This window comes from Lytechinus variegatus, chromosome 17 (assembly GCF_018143015.1).
Source record: "Lytechinus variegatus isolate NC3 chromosome 17, Lvar_3.0, whole genome shotgun sequence".
Taxonomy (NCBI): Eukaryota; Metazoa; Echinodermata; class Echinoidea; order Temnopleuroida; family Toxopneustidae; genus Lytechinus; species Lytechinus variegatus.
Window position 1 is genome coordinate 31,011,762 of NC_054756.1, and position 23,040 is coordinate 31,034,801.

The 23,040-nt window shown below is 35.9% G+C and overlaps 2 protein-coding genes across 4 annotated transcripts in view; both read left to right on the plus strand.

Annotated features, from left to right (window-relative positions):
• The window catches only part of LOC121430534, a 48,163-nt gene extending 45,475 nt beyond the window's left edge, over positions 1–2,688 (plus strand). The window contains exons 9-10 of the mRNA XM_041627829.1: positions 457–547; positions 1,840–2,688. Coding sequence (XP_041483763.1) covers positions 457–547; positions 1,840–2,230 — 482 coding nt within the window. The 3' untranslated portion in view covers positions 2,231–2,688. The remainder of the gene's footprint in view (positions 1–456; positions 548–1,839) is intronic.
• Positions 2,689–11,541: 8,853 nt separating this feature from the next.
• Positions 11,542–21,429, plus strand: LOC121430453. Of its 3 annotated transcripts, none has more exons than XM_041627721.1 (4): positions 11,542–11,896; positions 17,273–18,032; positions 19,627–19,765; positions 21,238–21,429. In XM_041627721.1, exons 1-4 carry the CDS (start codon positions 11,873–11,875, stop codon positions 21,350–21,352), a joined length of 1,038 nt encoding a protein of 345 aa, XP_041483655.1. In that variant the 5' UTR covers positions 11,542–11,872; the 3' UTR covers positions 21,353–21,429. The 3 variants fall into 3 exon arrangements, with proteins under 3 accessions (XP_041483655.1, XP_041483654.1, XP_041483656.1); XM_041627720.1 differs by having other exon boundaries at positions 11,543–11,896; positions 19,624–19,765; XM_041627722.1 differs by having other exon boundaries at positions 11,544–11,882; positions 19,624–19,765.
• Positions 21,430–23,040: the final 1,611 nt, after the last annotated feature.

Genomic DNA, 23,040 nt, shown 5'->3' on the forward strand with positions numbered 1-23,040 from the left:
CCCCTGCATATGATATTTACTTAGATATAGTACAACTATGAGAAGAAAAAAAATGATAAAAATTACAAGGAATTTAAAGATCACAACAGGAACATAACCCACACGCAAGCATTCGCACACTCACACAGACATTCACACCCCAAACATGTCACCCCCAGGTGCAACTAACAACTAGTCTTAAATTTATCAAGTAGATATTTATGACATAATTTCCTAAACCGAGACAGGGTACTGCTATTTCTTATATCAGCAGGACACATATTCCATTCTTTAACACAATTTGTTCTGAATGAATTCAGCGTAGCATTAATTCTAGCAAAGGGTTGGTGAATAAGATGTCTCTGACGTGTGTTATAATTATGAATCTTAGAATTAACCACTCGTGAATGCGATAAAATGACACCAAATATTGATCTAAGAATATTGATGATTTTTTGTTGTTCTTCTTTTCCCCAGGTTTGTACATAGGCGTGGGAGTAGCAGGAGTGATCGTTGTTCTTTTATTCATAGCTTTATTGAGTGTTCTCATCACGGCAAGGAGAAATAGGTATGCCCTTCTTACAGATCCGATCGATCTAAAAAATCTATCAATGTCATAATTTTTTTCTTTACGAAATTTGCTCAATGTCCTTTGGAAACAAAGAGAAAGATACTTAATTGTCAGGATAACGTTGAATTTATGAATACACATCATATCTAGAAAATATTGTGAACAAACGCGTATTTTAGATGTTGATGACGCTTGCGATTAGTGGGATCAATCGCAACTCTCGTAAGACAGGCCCATGGTCCCTCTTTAAATGTTAAAGTATTTCGGAAGTCAATCTTTACTCAATACACCTGATACATGTTTTCCAGATGTAACGTAAGTGCGCAACAATAGATAATTTCACTCCAAAACGTTTGTATTTAATTACGCTATTGGTAAGAAAGATATTTTTAAAAAATCAGAATCTCGATTTGTGTTTGTAAAAGAAAATCGTCATATTTTTTCCCCAATCGGAATGTTTGCACAAATGCACAAATTATTCTGCTCGCGATTCTATTTTCATTATTTTGTTTTTACAAGATACAAAAACATGCTAATTAACGAGAAATGTACATGTACATGATTTATGAATCTCGGGCAATAACTTCACATTGTCATTTATACATTGGTTTGCAATGATTTATAATGTTAAGATTTAGTTTCAACCAAAATGAAAACTGTTATATTAAAGGCCTCGTAACGAAATGATAAAAAATGAAATCTCTTCTCATTGTCTCGCAATTACACAATGAATAGACATCAGAAACAATATATGTTTGCTATATAAATCATTTGATAAAGCAATTTGGACGAATGTTCACGAAGTTTTTATTTAAAGAGATTTTTATTTTATTTTAGGTATAGTATACAAATAATGCACGTAAGCGCGTGCATGCAGGGCCAAATAATGAACGATGTGTGAGAAGAGCCAATTGATACACCGCAGCGAGGTCCGCAGGGCACAGCGTTTATTATGTAGGTCCTCTATACACTAGAATGCGTGCAATGTTTTATACAACCCCCTCCTCCTCCTCCATGTTACTGAGTTGCCCCAAATGCTATGTTTGATCTTAATTCTAGAAAATTCTAGATAATTCCAGACCTTGCACTATCCTGCACTCTAACGTTAGAGTGCAGGATAGCACTTTTGGTATGACGTCAGAGTGCAGGATAGTGCAGTTTGGATTCAATAGTGCAATTCGCTGAATATCATGTGATCCGATTGGACCAGTCAGATTAAAGAACATTCTTGGGAGTTGTATAATAGAAACTAGTTATCTGCATTTCCATTTGTTTTATACTTTTCATAGGTCCAAGCCTGCCGCAGCTGGTCACGTTGATGTTACCTCCTCAACGAACGTTGCATATAATATGGATAGCGAACGGGTCACTGTCAAGACGGGAGACACACCGGGTACACATTCGAATGATGATACACACAGATATGCCACCATCGAGGGTAATTATTACTACGCTACTACCAATGGTCCGCAACCGCCATTGCCAAAGCCACGTGATGCCAATTCACCAGCCAATCAGGAAGCGGAGTATGAAGAGCTACCTGACCAAGGATCTGGAACCCCATATCAATCGCTGACAAAAAATGATATTCAGGCTTATCAGGAACTTCGCAAAAATCAAGCTCCCTCACACACAACGCTTGAACCTCCGGCTAATAATGAATACTTAGAACCAATCTAACATTTAAATGAGAGCAAAACAGTTTGTCTATATATTTTGAGAATTGAAGAACGCTTCTTTAATATTTTATATTCATTATCAATAGTTGTATTTGTATTACTTACTGCATATCCCGTGCTTGATATGCTTTAAAATCATAAGATCGCAAAAATGTGTGTGTATAAACATGTTGAATCTAATTCTGTCTCATGGTACCGTGCTGTACATTTTTCACTATTCCTACGGGTTTTCGTATTCATGAAATAAGACACATTCATACTTTTTATTAAGTTGTTATTTCATTGCATTTATCTCTGTTTATTTTCAATTAAACACCCGAGTAAAACAAATGAATATAAAATTTACAAATAAAAATGGAAATGCACCCAAGAATAATACCAACATGTTTATATAGCGCATATCACTGCCAACTGCGTCCCTATGCGCTTCATTGGATATTATTACCCTGGCTTTAGCCCCGCTGCCTTTTACAGCGCGGTGGCATTTCAAGGAATAAATTCTTGCCAGGTACCCATTTACCTCACCTGGGTCGATTGCAGCACAATGTGGACAATTTTCTTGCCGAAGGAAATTACGCCATGGCTGAGATTCGAACCCACGACCCTCTGTTTCAAAGTCCGAAGACTAATCCTCTTGGCCACAACGCTCCACAAAAAGAGCATTGTTTGATGGGACCCTCTATAATGATAAACAGAAACCTTTAACTAAATAAAGTGTAATCTTAAACAAAAGCTTAAATCTCTTCAATTATTTTGATAAGATTTGCTACTAAAATCAGCATTTCATTAGCAGGTACCGGTTGGAGCTAGGCACACAAATTTTAACGAATCAATCTGAACAAAAGTTGATTTTTGACACCTAAAAACCTTTTTTTCGTACTTTTTATGATTTGCCTTTCATAAGTCTTTTACATGCTATACTCTTCAACGCTTTTTGAAATGTAACAATAAATCACAGAAGAAAACACGAAGGCTAGCTCTTTAATGCAGTTTACATCTCGGGCTTGATGTAATATGTTGGGATTCTATTCAGGGAAAATATCTTCAACTCGAAAGTCGTGCACTTTCATATAATTTACTCTCCATCCAATTTTCACGCGAATCCATATTTACGACTTTAAAAAAAGCAAGCGATTCAGAGGCGGTTCGATCACAAATGACTAAAATTAGATATTTATATAGCGTGTTAAACACACCTCCTCGGCTCGCGGTGTAGACCCGACAGCTGATGGAGACTCGCCTTCTTTTGCGTGTAAAAGCGACAAACTTACACCCGCTCACGTGGCAGACACGGTAATTTTTCTCCCAGTAATACAAAGTCGAGTCTGCAATTGTATACACACACAAGGGAGCACCACCATATCCCCCCCCCATACACACACATATATATATATACAGATAGCTCTGAGGAACATTAATTTAAGCTCTATTCTGCTGACATTTAAAAATGACATCTTGTGTGCTTTGGAAAACCGCAAAAAGACTCGCACAATGTTTTGGAAATGTAAAAAGTTGGATTTTATCTGATTTTAAAAACCGTAAAAGTCAAGTTTGTACTTAAACTGAACATACCTTAGAGTTTGGTGTGCCACAAGGATCTGTGGTTGGCCCATGAATGTTTACATACTATACCTATCCACTTGGTAAAATAATCGAGAGTCACAACCTAAAATACCATATCTATGCAGATGACACTTAGATATATAAAGAATTCGATCCAAAAATACCTGCTGACACTGTAATTGCATTGCATAAGCTTCAAGTATGTATAAGAGAATTAAAATCATGGATGACTGTAAATAAACCGAAGTTACATGAGGAAAATACAAAGTTCTTTATTGCAGCTCTCCCCATAATATGAATTATCTTAATAATGTTTCCTTGGATGTTTGTGGTACACAAATAAAGCCATCCAATTCTGTTCCTAATCTTAATGTCTATTTTGATAATAATATGATTATGTCAAATCATGTTTCCTCTCAAGCACGCTCCTTGAATTTTAATATGCACAATATTATTATAATATTATTATTATTATTTGTTATTTATTGTAAAGCGCTTTGATCATATTTTTGGTGAAGCGCTATAAAAGTACCTGTTATGTATGTATGTATGTATGTTTGTATGTATGTAAGCTACGCCTACCATTGTTCTCTTCATTCAATTCTTTCACAATATACCTGTATATGAAATGCTCGATGTTGATACCATTTTCGATGTGCCTTTGCGCATGTAATTTTTTTTAAGCCATTTTTCTGATTTATTGCATGATTGCTTGTTGTTTGCAATCAATATCTTATATATTTTTAATTTTACCTTTTATGTACATTTCAAACTGCCTTGAACCAGTATAGGTTAACCTATATAGTATAGTATAGTATAGTATAGTATAGTATAGAAATTCCGTGAATGCTTGAGCAACTAGGCAGCCCAGATAAAGCTGGGGTAATAATAATAGCAGGGCCCCCCGCTGGGAGAACAGTTTTCAGAACTGAAGTGGCTTCCCTGGGTCTTTTAAATACACCTATATTATTATTATTATTATTATTATACCTGGTTTTGCTCGTTACTTTTTCTTTTTTGTATACTGTTTTTCTTTGAAATAAAGAAATGATAACAATCAATCATATATATATATATATATATATATATATATATATATATGTACATAAATATGAATATGAATACGATAGTTACTCCTTAGCTTTATTCTTATAAAAGAGCATATACATGTGAATAGATAGTGCAAGCGCGAAACGCAATCTAACATTTTTGGAAATTTCTGGTATCTTGTCATGAAAATCGAATATGTTGCGCAATATTTGCAATCCTGAACAAGATATGTAACAGAAAAATCGTTGCGAGTGCGATAAGAGCGAGCAAAAAAATAATATGCTTTCTGGTCTGATCTAAAAAAAATTGTAATAAGGACTGTTTGCAGTTACCCCTGAAGACGATACATATTTCAACAATCAAATAATTCGTGCGACAGTACGACAATACGCCAGACGGTGGCCTGTACTTATAGAGAAGAAGAAGAGCTGAAAAACTGTGACATTCCGACATTAAAAACTGGACATTCTAAGCACTTTTTGTAATCATGAACATCATAAGTATATAACTATACAATTGATGAACTGAACATGTATGTAAGAGGGTATTGTTGTCTTGGGTTGAAAGAAACACATTTTTTGATGCTTCAAAAAATAGAGGCGTTGTTACCCCCTGCCCCTAGGATCGGCCCGATCAAGGGAGGATTTGTTAAAACTTTTTTTCTGTGTTTTGATTTTTTTACAGGTTAGGGAGCAAATTTGTTATTAATCTAAATAGCCCAATAAACAGGTTTTCATTTGTTTTATCAGAAAAATCGGAGAAAAATCCCTCGAAATGGTGTCATACAAAAGTCTTTCATTGATGACATACAATCAGCGAATAGTCAGTATTAGCACTCTATTTTGACGTATGTGAAGTTTTTTGCGATGATGTATAATCATGTGTTATTTGTACAATTGTTTTCATCCGACTAGTGGTGCAATAATCGATTTGAGGGTGAATAATCATTTTATATAGCAGTCTTTTAACCTCTTTTTTCGCAAAAGGGTCTTAAAAATACATTCTTAGTGCCTTTAAAAGAGTGGACATTCTTAATGTGCTGTTCCGTGAAAATGGATGGATTGGTAATAGTATCAAACGATTCAAAGCGTGTGTATATAAAATAATGATGAATTTAGACAAAGATGAGCATCATATTCAGGGATAAAGGAGGATCTATGAATTTCATGTAAAGAGTAGTACTACTTAACCCGCTACTTCCATCAGCCAATCATTCAAGGCGTGATGTGATCTATGTAGACATATTAATACCCTCCCATTCTTTTACCCGTTTATCAGTAAATTTAAAACAAGTATACCAAACAGAAAAATGCATTCCTTATAGGGACACTATTAGATTCGTTTTTAAAATGGGATCTTTAAGATTTGGGATTATAATAGACAAATTTGTGTTGCATATGTTTCTTTCTTTTCTGGGTTTTTTTTTCCTATGTATTTTATTTATCAAAAATGTAATTTTTTCATACTGTATATTTGTTATTCTATATTGATACTAGACTTGACTATGAAATGTGTTACTCTGACAACTCTGTATGAGATGGTTGTACCAAATAAAAAAGTAAAAATAAAATGATGTGATTATTTTTTTAGTTTATTCTAATATTTGTCTCATCACAGACGGCGGCGGCAGCGGCGTCAACACCAAATCTTAACCGAAGGTTTAGTCTTTTAAATAGTGTATCACTGTCCTGCCTGAGTTTCAAGTCACTTGGCCAAGGTCAAAGGTCATTTAGTGTCAATGAACTTAGACCATGTTGAGAATCAACATCAAATCTTTACCTAAGGTTAAGTTTTTGAAATGTCATCATAACTCAAAAAATACAAGAGGATCGCCTCTGGCAGTCTCGCCTGCATTAAGCAATTCGATATAGCAGAAGTGCTCGCTGTGAAAACAGCTGATGAATAATTAATTTCAGAAGAAAACACTAATCTGATAAAATATTATGTCCATTAACCCAAAATGACCTTTGACCATGATCATGTGACCTAAGACGTGTGCAAAACAAGCATTCATATTTGATTACCCTTATGTTGATGCATCATGAGCTAGATCCATAAACTTCCCAAGTTGTGCCAATTCAACACATACTCTCAATACGACCAGAGTTCATTGACCTTTAAGTGACCTTTGATCTTGGCCATGTTCCTGAAACACAAACAGGGTATTCAGTGATACATTGCTGCTCTTATGTCCAAGTTTCATGAACTAGATTTATAGTCTTTTAAAGCTATGATGACAATCCCTCAAATACCCCGAACATTTCAAAAGCTTATTGACACTAAATAACCTTTGACCTTGGTCATGTGACCTGAAATTCGCACATAATATTTAGGGATACCATTGCTCTTTTTTTCAAGTTTCATGAACTGGATCCATAAAATTTTAAAGTTATGAGGACAATTCCACAAATAACCCCGACATGGCCAAAGTTCGTTGACCTAAAGTGATCTTTGGCCTTGATCGTGTGACCTGAAACTCAGGCAGGATCTTTAGGGATACACTATTACATTTATGTCTAAGTTTTATGAACTAGGTTCATATACTTTCGAAGTTATGACAACATTTAAAAACTTAACCTTTGTTAAGATTTCGATATTGATTTCCCCAACATGGTCTAAGTTTATTGACCTTTAGGACCTTTGACCTTGGTCATGTGAACTGAAACTTAGTCAAGATATTCGGTAATACTTGATTTTTAAGTTATGATGACATTTCAAAAACTTATCCTGGGTTAAAATTTCAATGTTGACGACGCCGCGGCGCGCCGTCGCAGTTGGAAAAGCGACGCCTATATATGTCTCGCTCTGCTATAAGCAGGCGAGACAATATGGACCTAGTTTATGAAACTTGGATATAAGATTAATTTAATATGACTGAACTTCCTGCGTGAGTTTCAAGTCACTTGACCAAGGTCAAAGGTCATGTAGGGTCAATGAACTTTGGCAAAGTTGGGGGTATTTGTTGAATTACCATCATAACTTTGAATGCTCATGGATCTGATTCATGAAACTTGGATATAAGAGTAATCAAGTATTACTTAATATCCTGTGAATTTCAGGTCACATGACCAAGGTCAAAGGTCGATTAACTTTGGCTATGTTGGGGGTATTTGTTGATTACCTTTATAACTCTGTAAGTGTATTGATCTTGTTCATAAAACTTGGACATAAGAGTAATTAAGTATCACTGAACATCCTGTGCGAGTTTCACGTCACATGATCAAGGTCAAAGATCATTTAGGTCAACGAACTTTGGCCAAGTTGGGGGTATTTGTTGAATTACCATCATAACTTTGAACGCTCATGGATCCGATTCATGAAACCTGGACATAAGAGTAATCAAGTATCACTAAACATGCTGTGCGAGTTTAAGGTCACATGACTAAGGTCAAAGGTCATTTAATGTCAACGAACTTTGGCCATGTTGGGAGTATTTGTTGAATTACCATCACAACTCTGTAAGTGTATTGGTCTATTTCAAAACACTTGTACGTATGAGTAATCAAGGAACACTGAACATCCTGTGCAAGCTTCAGGTCACATGACCAAGGTCAACAAACTTTGGCCAAGTTGGGGGTATTTGTTGAAGTAGCATCATAAGTTTGAACGTTTATGGATCTGATTCTTGAAATTTGGACATAAGAATAAGCAAGTGTCACTGAATATCCTGTGCGAGTTTTAGGTCACATGACACATGACCAAAGTCAAAGGTCCTTTAAGGTCATTGAACTTTGGCCATTTTGGAGGTAATTATTAAATTGCTGTCATAACTTTTAACTGGCAAGTCTTAGGTCGCATGATCAAGGTAAAATGAAATTTATTGTCAATGAACGTAGTATTGTATCATTATATGAATGGTGCTTTCATTTTATATGAATGGTGCTTTTTGTGAATAATCATTTTATAATAGTTTTCAACGTTTGCACTGCTGCTAAATTGAATCGCGCGGTGCAGGTGAGACTGCCACAAGCGTTCCACTTGCTAGAATAATGTGATTATTCTTACACAATTAAATGCTGTGTTTGTTCAAATACCGCACTGTGTAATACATTAATGCACCACTGTTTAATATATTTAGTACAGTTTAAAGAAGTGTTTAAAATTTTAAATGACAAAGTCATAAAATATTCAATTATCAATCAAGCATTAAGTTTAACATGTAAAAAACATATAAACAGGATGGCATAAATATAATATTTTATAAATTAAAGTTTATAAAAATGTGGTTTTAAAATATTGTTCGAAAATGGGTTTCGATTCTGTATACGCAAATATCAAATTTCGTATTTTCATGGTTGTTTTCACAAACATTTTACCCCACTAGATGGTTATCCCTGGCAAGGTTGCCTGTTGTCTGCTCTACCTTTTTTTTAAATCTTAGCTGTTGAGTTTTCTCAGCAACAAAATAAGAAGAGATAAGAATATAAAGGAAAATGTGTTGGAGAAAAATCTAAAGAAATAAAGTTATGTTAGCGAGCTGACGACATGACACTTTTTTTATGCAAAATAATTTGCGGAACAAAATCACACCTTTTATATATATAAAAAAATATAAACCCAAGATTTAGGCCTACTTATTTGAATTTACACTTAATCTGTTCATATATTTATAATTGCATGATTTGTATATTTTTTGTAATACCATATGTTAGTACATTGAACTTATTTTAAAATTTGAACAACTGAAGTTAAACCACGGGATAGCACATCCCCTCCTTCCCCTTCTAATCACTTTAAGTATCAGTTTGTTTGAATTGAATTGACACGTTTGATATGTAGATAATTATTATCTCTTGTTTTATGTTTGTTTATGTATACCTATAATGTATTCAATTTATGTTGCCCTTTATTACGTTCGTTTATAATTAATAAGCTAGGCCCTTTATTGTAATTGATTCCCTTTTTTTATGAATGAAAGGTGATTTATGAAAAAAAAACGAAATAAAGGCTATTGAACATATTTCAGATATTGTAAAAGTTACTGGTGTTGTTTTACAAAAGGAACAGAAATTAATTTGGTTTTGGAAAGAGAAAGTCATATGGTTTAGGAAAGAGAAACCTTTAGAAATGATAAATAATATGCCATACGCTGAAAATTATGTTAAAGCCCTTGAATATGTGAGTTGTGAGCCTATTGGTCAAAGGATGAAATTAATCAAATAGAAATGTTGCTAAACATTTGCCAACAATGGAATCTTACATATAAAGGAAAGATAATTATTTTAAAATCATCCATTCTAAATTTTTATACACTGCTCAGACCATCTTTTGTCCAAACGACCTGGTTAAAAAATAGACAATTTAATGATAAACAATCGTTGGGGATGGGAGATTAAGAAAGTAAAACGAGCTAATGTAATTATGATTTGTGAAGTTATGGATTAAATATGTTAGATTTAGGTGTAGGCCTATAGTTAAACGCTTCTAAGTTAAAGTGGCTGTTCAAATATTTTGATGACACCAAATCAAATTGTGAATTGATCTTTGATTATTGGTTTGATAATTTATGTGTGTTATCCAAATTATATCCTGTCATTGAAAAAAAAATCCAAAGTTTTTTTCATAAAATGTCATATGTCTACTTTGAAAAAAGGAGAAAATGCTTAAGCAAAAGTAAAATATGATTTCAATTATGGAAATTTGCAAAGAACAGCAATATCAGATTCAATGGAATGATGTTGTTATTTAGGATCTGGATATGGTCAAATATGTTGTTCATTGGTGATCTGGTATCTAAGAATACTTTTCTTACTGTAAATGAGTTTGAATAAAAGATGGTAAATTTTGGCGGACAATGGTTGTCAGAATAATCGGTTTGCTTCATGTCAATACCAGACATCTGGGGAGAACAGGTAAAACAAAAATAGATTTGTTTTGTTAAGAAAATTTATGAATTTAATTTTAAATTTTGAGCGCTGTATACCATCAAATTTACCGTGAGAAGGGCCGAATTATTTTGAAGACAAATCTTAGATGAAGACAATAAGAAATCTTGGTTGGACACTTAAACTAAAAAATGTTTTAAGTTCAATTTTTTTCTATAACTCACTCTCGCTTACTAAAACAATTGAATTTCAGAAACATGGATATTTGTAGAGAGAGCAATGAACTGATTGATCTTGGTTGTGCACAGAGATTAATTTAAGTTTTGGAAATACATCGAAGATGTTTAGTTCAAAATAATTTTTGTTTGAAGCCTCGGCACATTGTTTATGGAAAAGAAAATAAATTTGTTTAATATGGTATTATGCATTAATTTCTATTAACAATAGTCACAAGTTAATATTAGTTATGATGAAAAAGTTAATTTTTATGATTTAAAGATAATATCGATAATGTTCTGGAAAATAGATATGATGAGAGAGTTAATTGTATTATCAAACATACGTCTTATAACATAGATAATGTCGCATATATATATATATATATATATATATATATATATATATATAGCAAATGGAATATAATACTGAATAACTTGTAAAATTGTATATATACATATGTATGTGTGTGTGTGTTTGTGGATGTGCGTGCTTGGATGTGTGTGTGAATTATTTAGTGATTTCCTTAACTTTGCTTGTTGGGAAAAGGGGCACAGACGATGACATCACAGAAACTTAAACAACCTGGTTGATTATTAAACCGATCATTAAGATTAAAATAGACCTTTGCTCAACCTAAACTCCCATATCATATACGTCTGATAACATGGATAATGTCGCAGCCCATTATGAAATAACAAATTGAATAGCTAGTCAAGTATTCGCTAGTCTATTTTGAAAGTATGTGGGATTCACACATCATTGCTTCTATACATTCTGAAAGAAGAGACCGCTTCCATTAAAGATAACTGAAAACGTTACGTTCTTATCGATTATTGAATTCAATAATCTCTGTCTATTAATTGCCAGACTACTACGATGGAGTTCAGACAAGTGACACATTATTGAGAGATTAACAGGAGTTCATTTTACTCATCTACTCAACTCATCTAGGTTGTCTTTGCAGTCTTTTTTATGTATATCGGAAGATGCTAACTGGTAAGTGTGATCTGGTATGTATCTTTATTAATTAAGGTTTACAATAAACCGATGAAAAATATTTCATGCAATGATAGTAGTTATCAGTAGAGGCCGGCTAAAGCCCCTTTCACAATTGACGTACGACCATTTGCGACCTTTTGGTCGTGCGACAGGCTGCAACAGGCATCAATCGCCAGTTATCTCATAGGATCGCACAGAGGCTTTCACAGTTGCAACAGCTGTCGTACAACAAAAACAACCAGTAAAACCCGTTGCACGAGTAAGTCGCTTATGATCCAATTGTGCTCGTGCGTTTACATGCGAGTGTGTTGCACGAGGGATTGCGAGGGGAACGGTCGCATACATGCGAATGAAACGGTAGTGCAATGTTGTAAGCCGTTGCGATCGGTCTTGCAACAGTCTTATGGCCCATACATTATCGCACCCAGACGCAAGACAGGTCTCTGTACATGTAGGTCGCTAGCACATGTGCAAGTGTTGTACGACCCCCAGTCGAGTAGATTTAATTGTGCCACCTCTCGCACCAAGTCGTGCAACGTTGCACAACACTCGCACGATGATTACCCGATCGATGGTACGACCCCGGATACGACCTGATGCGAGTGAATCGATCGTATTTGATCGCGTTCGGATTTTGAACATGTTCAAAGTTCAGAAGTGACCAGTCACGACCACCTCGAGTTCGTGCGACCGTCTACAACGACTGCGAGTGCTCGCAAGACACTTAGAGATCGATCGTGCAACAGCAAGAAAAAACTGTTGCAGCCGGTCGTAAACTGGTCGGACGTCAATTGTGAAAGGGGCTGAACAGTCGCATATATGCGAATGCGACGGTAGTGGAATGTTGTAAGCCGTTATTTCGATCTGTCTTGCAACAGTCTTATATTATCGCACCCAGTCGCAAGACTGGTCTCTAGCACATGTGCAAGTGTTGTACGACCTCCAGACGACTAAATGCGACTATACGTAGCTGTGCCAACTCTCGCACCAAGTCGTACAATATTGAACAACACTCACACGATGATCGCCAGACCGATGGTACGACCTGACTCGAGTAAATCAATCGTATTTGATCGCGTTTGGATTTTGAACATGTTCAAATTCAGATGCGACCAGTCACGACCACCTCCGACCACCTCAAATTCGTGCATTCGTCTACAACGACTGCGAGAGCTCGCAAGACACCAAGAGATCGATCGTGCAACAACAGGAAAAAAACTGTTGCAGGCGGTCGTAAACAGGTCGTACGTCAGTTGTGAAAGGGGCTTAACAGAGGCCTCTGTTACAACCGATAATGTCGTAGCGATGCCCAGGGCCAATACTAGGGTTGCATGCTCTGTTAGAGCTAACAAAGTTCCCGTGTCAGTTAAGAGTTATTTTCGATGGGTTGACTAGTAAATGTGCACACACACATATACAAACACACACACGCACACACACGCATACATACATAGACACACACATACATACATTGTCTGGAAGTAATATTATATATATCAGTTCCGAAAACTGTTCTCCCAGCGTGCCCTGCAATCATTGGCGGTATTTATACCTGTAATGTCTATAAGTAGGTAATGTAGAAAATCTGTAAGCGACTGCAAATTTATCAAAGTATTAACATCAAAGATAAATCTTAAGATTAATTCAATGGCATAATCCAATTGTTTAGTGGTATTTAATTTGTTGTAAAAAAAATACGTTGATTTCCAGTGACATATCCTGTAAATTTGAAATACATATTTACCATCGATCGCTGTGCTAAAACTGTTGTTTTTAGCAAGTTCCGATTAGTTTCGCAATTACTAAAATCTAAAAATGTCTTAATTTGAAAGTAAAATGTATTTAATATGTATTGTGAGAAATAAGTCCTTTTATGATATGTTCTCTTGTTTATAATTCCTCAGATATGTTGACTCCTACACGTGTATACATTTATAATAAATATCTGTATATATATATATATATATATATGACAATTGTAGTAATATAATTACCTAAAATTAATATCTCTTTCTATAAATATATATCTTTATCTGGCAATTGTCAAAATAAGTCTTTTTATATCATATAATATGTTCTCTTGTTTATATAGTGTAAAATAATTAATAATTATAAGTAACCGTGACGCATGTTTAGATTATTTTAGAGGCCATCATATTGTATTATTATATTATTGTATTGTATTTGTATTTTGTTTATATATTTATAGTCCTGAGGAAGATCATGCATTGATCGAAAGCTTGATTTAATGGAGAAGCAAGGAGCAACGACCACTTCGTAGTCATTTTTTCCTCTATATATATATATACATATATATTTTACAGGCTAGCGTTCAGACTCATTCGAAACTCCGTTTTGTTGACGATCAGCAATGCATTAAGTCTTTTGTTAACCATGCGATAGCGTATGTGGGGGAACCGCTGAAAACATTTCATGAACATGATGAAACTATGGAAATACAAGCATTGGTTACGGGGGAAAATCTTGTTTTACTTCTTGACCGTTTTCTGTGATTAAGGTATCAAATAAAAGAACAGATACTGAATTTCAGATAAAAGAGGAGATCCTAAGCTTTGCATTGGGTAGGTCATTTGTATGGTAGCCCCGAAGGGACATCGCATATAGACGAAATCGTGAATATTCACGACGAAATTGGCGACGAAATTCACGACGTCGCCAATTTCGTCGTGAATTTTGTCGTCAATTTGATATTCACGACGAAATTCACGACATCGTGAATTTCGTCGCCAATTTCGTCGCCAATTTTTCACGAAATTCACGACGTCGCCAATTTGAATATTGACGACGAAATTCGCGACATCGTGAATTTCGTCGCGAATTATTCACGACGTGAATTTGTTTTGCTTGCCTGGGCGGTATGCGGCCGGGTTGAAACCAACTCACCTGCTGCTAATTCGTCCACTCACAACAGGATCTACATTCATTTAGTATTTATGCAAGTCTGTCATTTAACTTTTCGCCTAATAACCACGGTCCAATAAACATTTGGTCCAGTCATCACTTCGTCTTATCACCAGTTCGTCTTTGACCATTTCGTCTCATAACTAGTTGGTCTAATATCAATTTTATTTTCCTTAATTTCGCCCAATTAACACTTAGTTCAATTAGACCAAATGGCACATGGAATAAATGGCAATTGGACCAACTTGGTTATTAGACGAAATGGCAGTTAGACCATGTGGATAGTGGACGAACTGATGGTAGACCAAATGATAGCAGACGAGTTGGCCAATTGAAAGTAAACCATTGAAACGACAGAACGATGTCCACTGCTATCCATATGCATAGGCGGATCCAGGTGGAGGGGTCCGCCTCCCCCCCCCCCCCCCCCCCCCCATTGACGGAGCAATAAAACATGAAAAAGGGAAGAAAGAAATAAAGAAAAAAAGAGGGAATTAAAAGAGAGGAGAAAAAAAAGAGGAGGAAGACGAGTGAAAAAAATAAGATGAGGGGAAGCCATGGAAATAAAAGGAATCTTTCATGTCACTATATCAAATTTTCGCTCGCGCTTGCATTGCCTACAGGTGTTCCAGGGGCGGATCCAGCCTATTGTGTTTGTATAGGCCTCCATGCATTGGCATATTGTCATCATTTCCCAGTAGCAGACTTTTCCCTGGGTTAGCACATTCCATCCCCTACCCTATCTAATATGTTCCCATGGTTACCCCTCACCACCCTCTAGAGAGTTATATAATACCCTGGACCCTGCGTGGTACCACATGTTTCATATGTATGAATAAAGCACTTGTTCCTTGACCAGCAGAGAGAGCAGTCATGTGTGTATAGTGTGCTACAGTGTTATAGTAATGAACGCAAAACAGGCTTCGCCAATAGGGGGGGATCATTTTTCAGTCATATTTTCCCCGATCGGCCGCTCGAAGATAATTTTTTGTTTCTGTGAAGAGGGAGTCTTCTTAGCTTTATTCTTATAAATCAACATAAATATATAATATCATAATCCTTATTTATATAATGTGAGCGCGATGCGCGAGCTTATTTTTTTGGAAATCTTATGTATTTTTTCAAACATTTTAACATTCTTTGCAATGTTTGTTTTCCTAAAAAAGATGTGCATGCAAATAAATAATTATTACGAACGCGAAGCGCGAGCAGAAATGAACTGGTGGAAATTGAAGGTACTGCATGCAGTTAGTCACGAAGACGTTATATATTTAAAAATCAATTAATGCGAGCGCGATGCGCGAGCAGGATTTTTTTACATTTTTACCTAAAAAATGAGAATTCTAAGGACTTTTTGCAACTTAACAGAATAGGTATATAATAAACAATTGATGTCAGCGCGAAGCGCGAGCAAAAAACTTTGGACATTTCTACATAAAGAATGGAAATTTTTAATCAATTTTTGTAATCGTAAACAGGATAGCTATGTAGCTAAACAATTGATGCGAGCGCGAAGCGCGAGCCGAAAATTCATATAGTGACATGAAAGATTATTTTTATTTCCATGTCTTCCCTCATCTTATTCTATTCACTGATCTCCTCTTCCTTTTCTCTATTCTCTTTTCCCTCTTTTTTTCTTTCTTTCCTTTTTTCCTTTTTTGCTCCGCCAATGGGGGGGGGGGGGGGCGGGCACCTCGTCCCCCCTGGATCCGGCTAGTCATATTGATAGCAGTGGACATCGTTCTGTCGTTTAGATGGTTTATTTTCAAGTGGTCTAATGCCAAGGTTAGTAATGCCAAGTGTTAATTGGGCGAAATTAAGGAAAATAAAATTGATATTAGACCAACTAGTTATGAGACGAAATTGTCAAAGACGAACTGGTGATAAGACGAAGTGATGACTGGACCAAATGGTTATTGGAGCATGGTTGTTAGGCGAAAAGTTAATGGACAGACTTGTATTATACTAAATGAATGTAGACCCTGTTGTGAGTGGACGAATTAGCAGCAGGCGAGTTGGTTTTAACCCGGCCGCATACCGCCCAGGCAAGCAAATCAAATTGACGACGAAATTCACGACGTCGTGAATTTCGTCGTCAATATTCAAATTGGCGACGAAATTGGCGACGTCGTGAATTTCGTCGCCAATTTCGTCATGAATATTCGGGATTTAGTCTATATGCGATGTCCATTCAGGGCCACCATACATTTGCCTATTGTATTTATGATTCAAATATGATAAACCATCGCTAAATCTCGGTTTAGTTTTTTGATGGGACGCAATGCATGTACAATATATATATATATTTATTTTATTCATTTATTTATTTGTTTATATATGTGTATGTGTATGAATGTGTGTGAAGACAAATCGGTTCCATGTGTCACTAAGTAGATGTTACATCCATTTAGTATGCACTTTTATACATGTAAACGAACGATTTTTTTATCATTATAATCCTCTAGGCCACACAGATCTGGGGAAACAACAATACCGAAAACAGTATGGATACTTCAGCCTCAAATTTCTCAACTACAGAAGAACAGCAAAGCAAATCATACAGCCAAATTAACTCGTCAGATCTCTCGCTAACGGCTAATGACGATGTGGGTGAACAAGGAAATAATTCATTTGTTTCTAACCTCCCGTCCTATTACGAATCTACTCCATTAGTAGATGCACCTATCAGGCAACCTGTAGATAAAGCCGAACGAGATGAATATACTATCTCTGATAATGACAATGAGATTGTTGGGCTGAATGACGTTGCGAGTCATCAAGAAGGAACGTTAGCAAATGGACATTCAACTTCAATACAGTTGACGCAGGAACAAAATGAGCCAAATCCACACTCATCCGAGTCTGAGCAAGAAATCAATCCAAATCATGCCACAACCATGCCCTATCCACCATTAGGTACGACTGAAACATCACAGCTGTTTCCTGAAGAGTTTTCTCGACTCGAGTCACAAGCAGAAGTGCCATTGGATAATGGCCTCGTGGGTGAATCGGCTACCATCAATGAAACTTCTGTTATTGGAGGGGGAAGCGTAACTCATGCAGATGGTCAGGTAATAAATCATAGACTCTTAAAGTTACCATCGTACGCAGGAGGGGGAGAGTATCCAGCCGAACCTCCCCCATCGTATGAAGATAGCAACCCGATACCAGTACCTCAAACTATGAGCCCAAGGGAACCATCTGCATCAACATTTACGCCACCAAGTAAGTCAAAGACAGTGGTCACTTCTTATTCTACTTTGAAACAGAACAGTGATGCAATCGACCATACGATTTCTACTTAATTACTACTTATTTAATGCCCTCCGGCTTAATTTAAGAAATCTTTTAAGAAAATTTCCCCGATCAAATTTGACAAGCCAATGTCAAATCACATAAAGAAAAAAAAGACAAAGATAACATTGCTGATGTGGTTTACGGTACATCATGTGGAGTGTTATAGAATCAGTGGATAGAAGAAGAGAAGAAGTGGATAGGCGAGAAAGTGGAGATTTGAGAGTAGAGTATTCTTTCTTGAATATAGTCCTGAAGAGGACTGTAAACCAGAAGGAATGTTGAGTGAGAACAGCTTGAGTGGTAGAGCTGATGAGGACATGCTGGCTTGAGTCGGCGAGTAGAGATGATGAGTAGTAGAGAGACTCGACTTTTCGGACAGGTTGACTTTCGGACAGGTTGACCTTCAAACAACAAAGATAACATTATAAAAGATAGGGTGTGTAAGACGTGGGATTTAGAGAGGCTATTGGCCTGTCAATGTAAATACCCAAATTTATCCCACTTTCGTTTTTCACACAAATGACAAATAAACCCACGTGTATCTTAATATTAGACTTTAAGACACTCAAAGAACCTTAGTAAAACCAATAATATTGAAAGCAATCGGATCAAATTATTTTTGTTTTATCTTTATTAATCAAACTACGTTTCACATTCAACCCAGGTCCATGCCACATAACGATAGTCATTTACAGGATGGACGAATAGAAAGTACAAACATGAAAGCATACATTTTTACAACATAATTATAACATACAAATGTTTAACTCAGACTGTCTGATTCGGCTAACAATGCTTTTGTGCGGCCAAATCCTCCCTGACAGTAGGCCTTACTGTTTGGTCTCTGTTAGCGCTAAGAACGTTTGGGTGCTGCCGGTACTGGTCGGTATGCAATTGAGGGGACTGATGACATCAACTTGTATATGCATTTTATATGAAATATGAAATGTCAAATTTGTATCCTCTTTGAGCATTTGTTATTTCCATTGTTATAAGATTTTATGGTTCAGTCGTGGTGGTTCTTGTAGTAGAATCTGTACAATTCAAACAATAAAAAAGAATTAAGTAGTAATTGACATCATTAAGTCTCTCATTTGAATGCCACCGAGTTCACATATATTTTGTCAACTATATTTTTAGATGTCATAAATTTCTCTTTTTTCTAGATCCGATATAATGAATTTTTCAGCGTTGTGTTTATTAGATTTTACTCTATTGATTCAAAACAGAATTTTTCTGGGGTACAATATTATTGACATTTAACTTTGTTTAAGATTTCATCGTTGACGACACAACCGTGGCGGAAAACTGTGTCAATAGTGTTTGCTATGCAGGCGAGACAAAAAAAACTACATATCTACGCTAAACCACAGTGTTTATCAAAGTTTGATAGAGACGAGTAATTTGGTTTAGCTTCTTTGAGTTGTATCAGAAATGAAATAAAATCAAATATTTCTTTATTTGTCGATAGTTGGGATAGCCTACATGTATCTTGAATTGTACATTTATTTTTTTTCAGCAGCTCAGTTAATCAGTCGTAATTTCGGAACCACACCCATCTACACAATCTGCCCATCCTGCGGGGAAGAAGTCAGGACAGTAACGGTTTTTGTTCCAGGGGCGCTTACATATCTCATGGTCTGTATCTTCTTAATGCTTGGGTGAGTTCTCAAGAATACAGTACCCGTTTTCAATGACCCACTCAATCACGTGTGCAAACTTTCTAAGTACCAAAAAGCTTAATCTGGTTCCTAATGACACTCCTAACAGAGTGAAACAATTTCATTTCTTGTAAATGAGATTTCGCATCTTTTGTAAGTAGATTTGTCCTCTTTTTAAGGGGGGGAGGTGGAAGAGGAATACAGCTCGTTACACAAACTGTCGCATTACACAATTTGCTCTGCATAAATTCGCGATTTTATGACAAAAAACAACGAAACATCTAGTCCATTTATTTTGTAATGTGTCACTTTGATTTGGGCTATAATTTACTTATTCACTGACCCCATTGCCAAATTGTTACTCGTACAAAGAAACATAACGAAATATCCCTTGTCTTTACAGCATTTAAATTGGTTACCAGTCCAGTTTAGAATACAATTTAAAATGTTGTTACTACAGTATATCAATGCCTATATGGACTTGCTCCTTTATACCTAAATGATTTATAGTTACTGTCTCTAAGCAAGCACGTCATCTACGTTCACAAAGAATGTATGAATCGTTCCTCCAATATCAACAAAAACATATGGTGAACGTTCAGTAGCTCATGCAGTCGCTGATTCATGGAACAAACCCTAAAAACAATTGATTCACTACTTCCCTTAACTCAACTGAATGAATTCACACACAGTTATGTGGTTTACTGACGGTTGGTCAAATACATGTATCACAAAATTCGGGCTAAACCCACTTAGTCCAATTCTCTTTTGGTCTAATGACCACTTGGTCTAATAGCCAATTAGTCTAATGACCACATATCAAGTCAAACTGTAGCTCGAATTTGGGCCTGCCATGGGGGATTTAAAAGGCCTTTTCACACGTGAATCTTGAATCATCATTGTAATGATGATTGCTATTGTAATCGTGACTGTGATCAGCGTTCGTGATTTTAATCATGTTCTAGTTTGGTTTCACACGTGCTAAAAATTCGTTACAAACCTTATTTTTCACTGGAATCATCATTCAAATTACGATATTTTTACCGTGTGAAAGGGCCTTTTGATTTCTCTACTACAGACCCAAATTCGAGTTACAGATTGACTGTAGGTTAAACATGTTAAATAGCAAAAGAGGGATGTATGTCAAAGAGAAAAAATGAGTCATATCTGATTATTTCCTTTTCTTTCCTTTATTTTGAAGCGCATAGAGACAAATGTATTCTGTGTTATGCGCCATATAAAAACTGACTATTATCATAATCTCTATTATAATTATTGTTATAATTATCATTATTATCATTACTATCATTAGGCATTAGAACTTGCATCTAGCATGTCTAGAGTGTAAATTAAAGGCATTATTTTCTTCATCTCCCGTTCCGTTCTTATCCCATCTATCTTCACTGATCGATTCGAAAAATACTACGTCATTGTATCATTTTTTTTCTCTGGTTTCTTATTATCTATCCTAGATGGTGGTTCATGTGTTGTTTGATTCCATTCTGTGTTCAAGGCTTCAAGGATGTACACCACGTTTGTCCACACTGTAAGAAGACGATTGGTAGATATGACAGGATCGGCAACTGAGGTAACGCGTCTGCCCGTCGAACCAAAGATCGTGGGTTCGAGTCCACCCCGGGCGGATGACTGAAGCCAGTGCGTTGTGTGTAAACGTCTCTCCCATGTTTCATAGATGTAGGCTATGTTACAATGGAAAACCACCTTTGCACGTTAAGAACCCACTGCATTATTCGTATAAGAGTAGGGGAAACCCCGGTGTAGTGGTCCACCTGCATTCCCCCCAATCAGTTATATCGGGAGGAGAGACCTGCGGGTCATAGTGATTCAGTTCGCTTTTCGCCTCCCAGGCACAGGTGACGCCAAACAAATAATAATAATAATAATGAGGATAGACCTAGGTCTCTTCTTAAAAAGAGTTACAATTGATCAGCTCAATCACAACTATGTACGGCCAGCAACGCCAACATATACAATACATGTTTGTTCAAAGAATTTTCTAACTATAGTGTATATTCATGCATTAATTGTTTTCTTGAAAATTCACCGTGCTTCTAAATTTGTTTACAGAGGACATTGTGCAAATTTTCTGTGGAAAAGAATTATGACACTGATGATTTCCATAGAATTACGATTGATTGTATCGATCGTGACTTTTCATAAGACGAGGCCCAGAACGCACTTGGAGGTCTACAAAATCGCTGTCGTTTAACTAATTCATTTTTTGCTCATCTAATTCAAATCCCAACGTTTTGCCAAGAACAAAAGTGTTGATATCTCTGCCATATATGATTTGCGGAATAAAAACAAACGTGGAAGTCGAATTCAGAGTAACATTTGTTTTATGAAAGAAAAAGGAAGCCCAGTTTTAAGTGAAAGATTAAAATACGGAATGAATACGAAAAGTTTCACATGAAATATCAAAATAGGGAATGATTTCGAAAACAAATGGACATCAAATTTATACTAATCATTGACCCCCCCCCTAATATTAAAACATATACTATGTACGTGTTGTAAATAGTTGTCATGGTAATGTTTTGTAAGTTTAAATGATTGGAATCCTAGAGTTGAAAAAAAGTTGTGATATATTTAGGCCTATATCTTAATCGCAATAGTGAACATTACTACTTTGTATATAAGAATCATAAACATTATATTTCATATCAAAGGAAAGGGTGTTGGTGTTTTCAGCGTAAATAAAAATTCTTAATGAGTTTTACATAACTAACGTACATATAGGAGCGTTCAGTACACTAAAAGGGTTGGTAAGTATGTTTATTACTATTACAATTAGTGATATGATTATGTATGCACCGAGATGATTATCAACTAAAAGATAATGAAATAGTTAATACATAAATAAATGATAAATTTTGCGATTTCACATGAAATTGTTCTTTGGTTCTCTTTTTTTCGATATAGACATATGCCAAAGCATGTAAAAGTTTGCGTATGAAATTTAATGATAAAAACAGCCATGTATTATATAGCGCTTTTCCCAGAATGGCCCAAAGCGCTTTACAGCATATTATTACCCCGGCCATTGGATTCATTTCAATCCCGCACGAAAAGTGCACAATATCTACTCCCGGGGAGCATTCCTTGCATTCATTGCAGCCTCATCATGGCGCTGGCAAATTCAAATATACAATATCTTTCGCATCCTACAGGGTACCCATTTAGCACCTGGGTCGAGAGTGCCAAAGGACGCTAGACCGCGGTCGGATACGAACACACGACCCTCTGTTTACAAG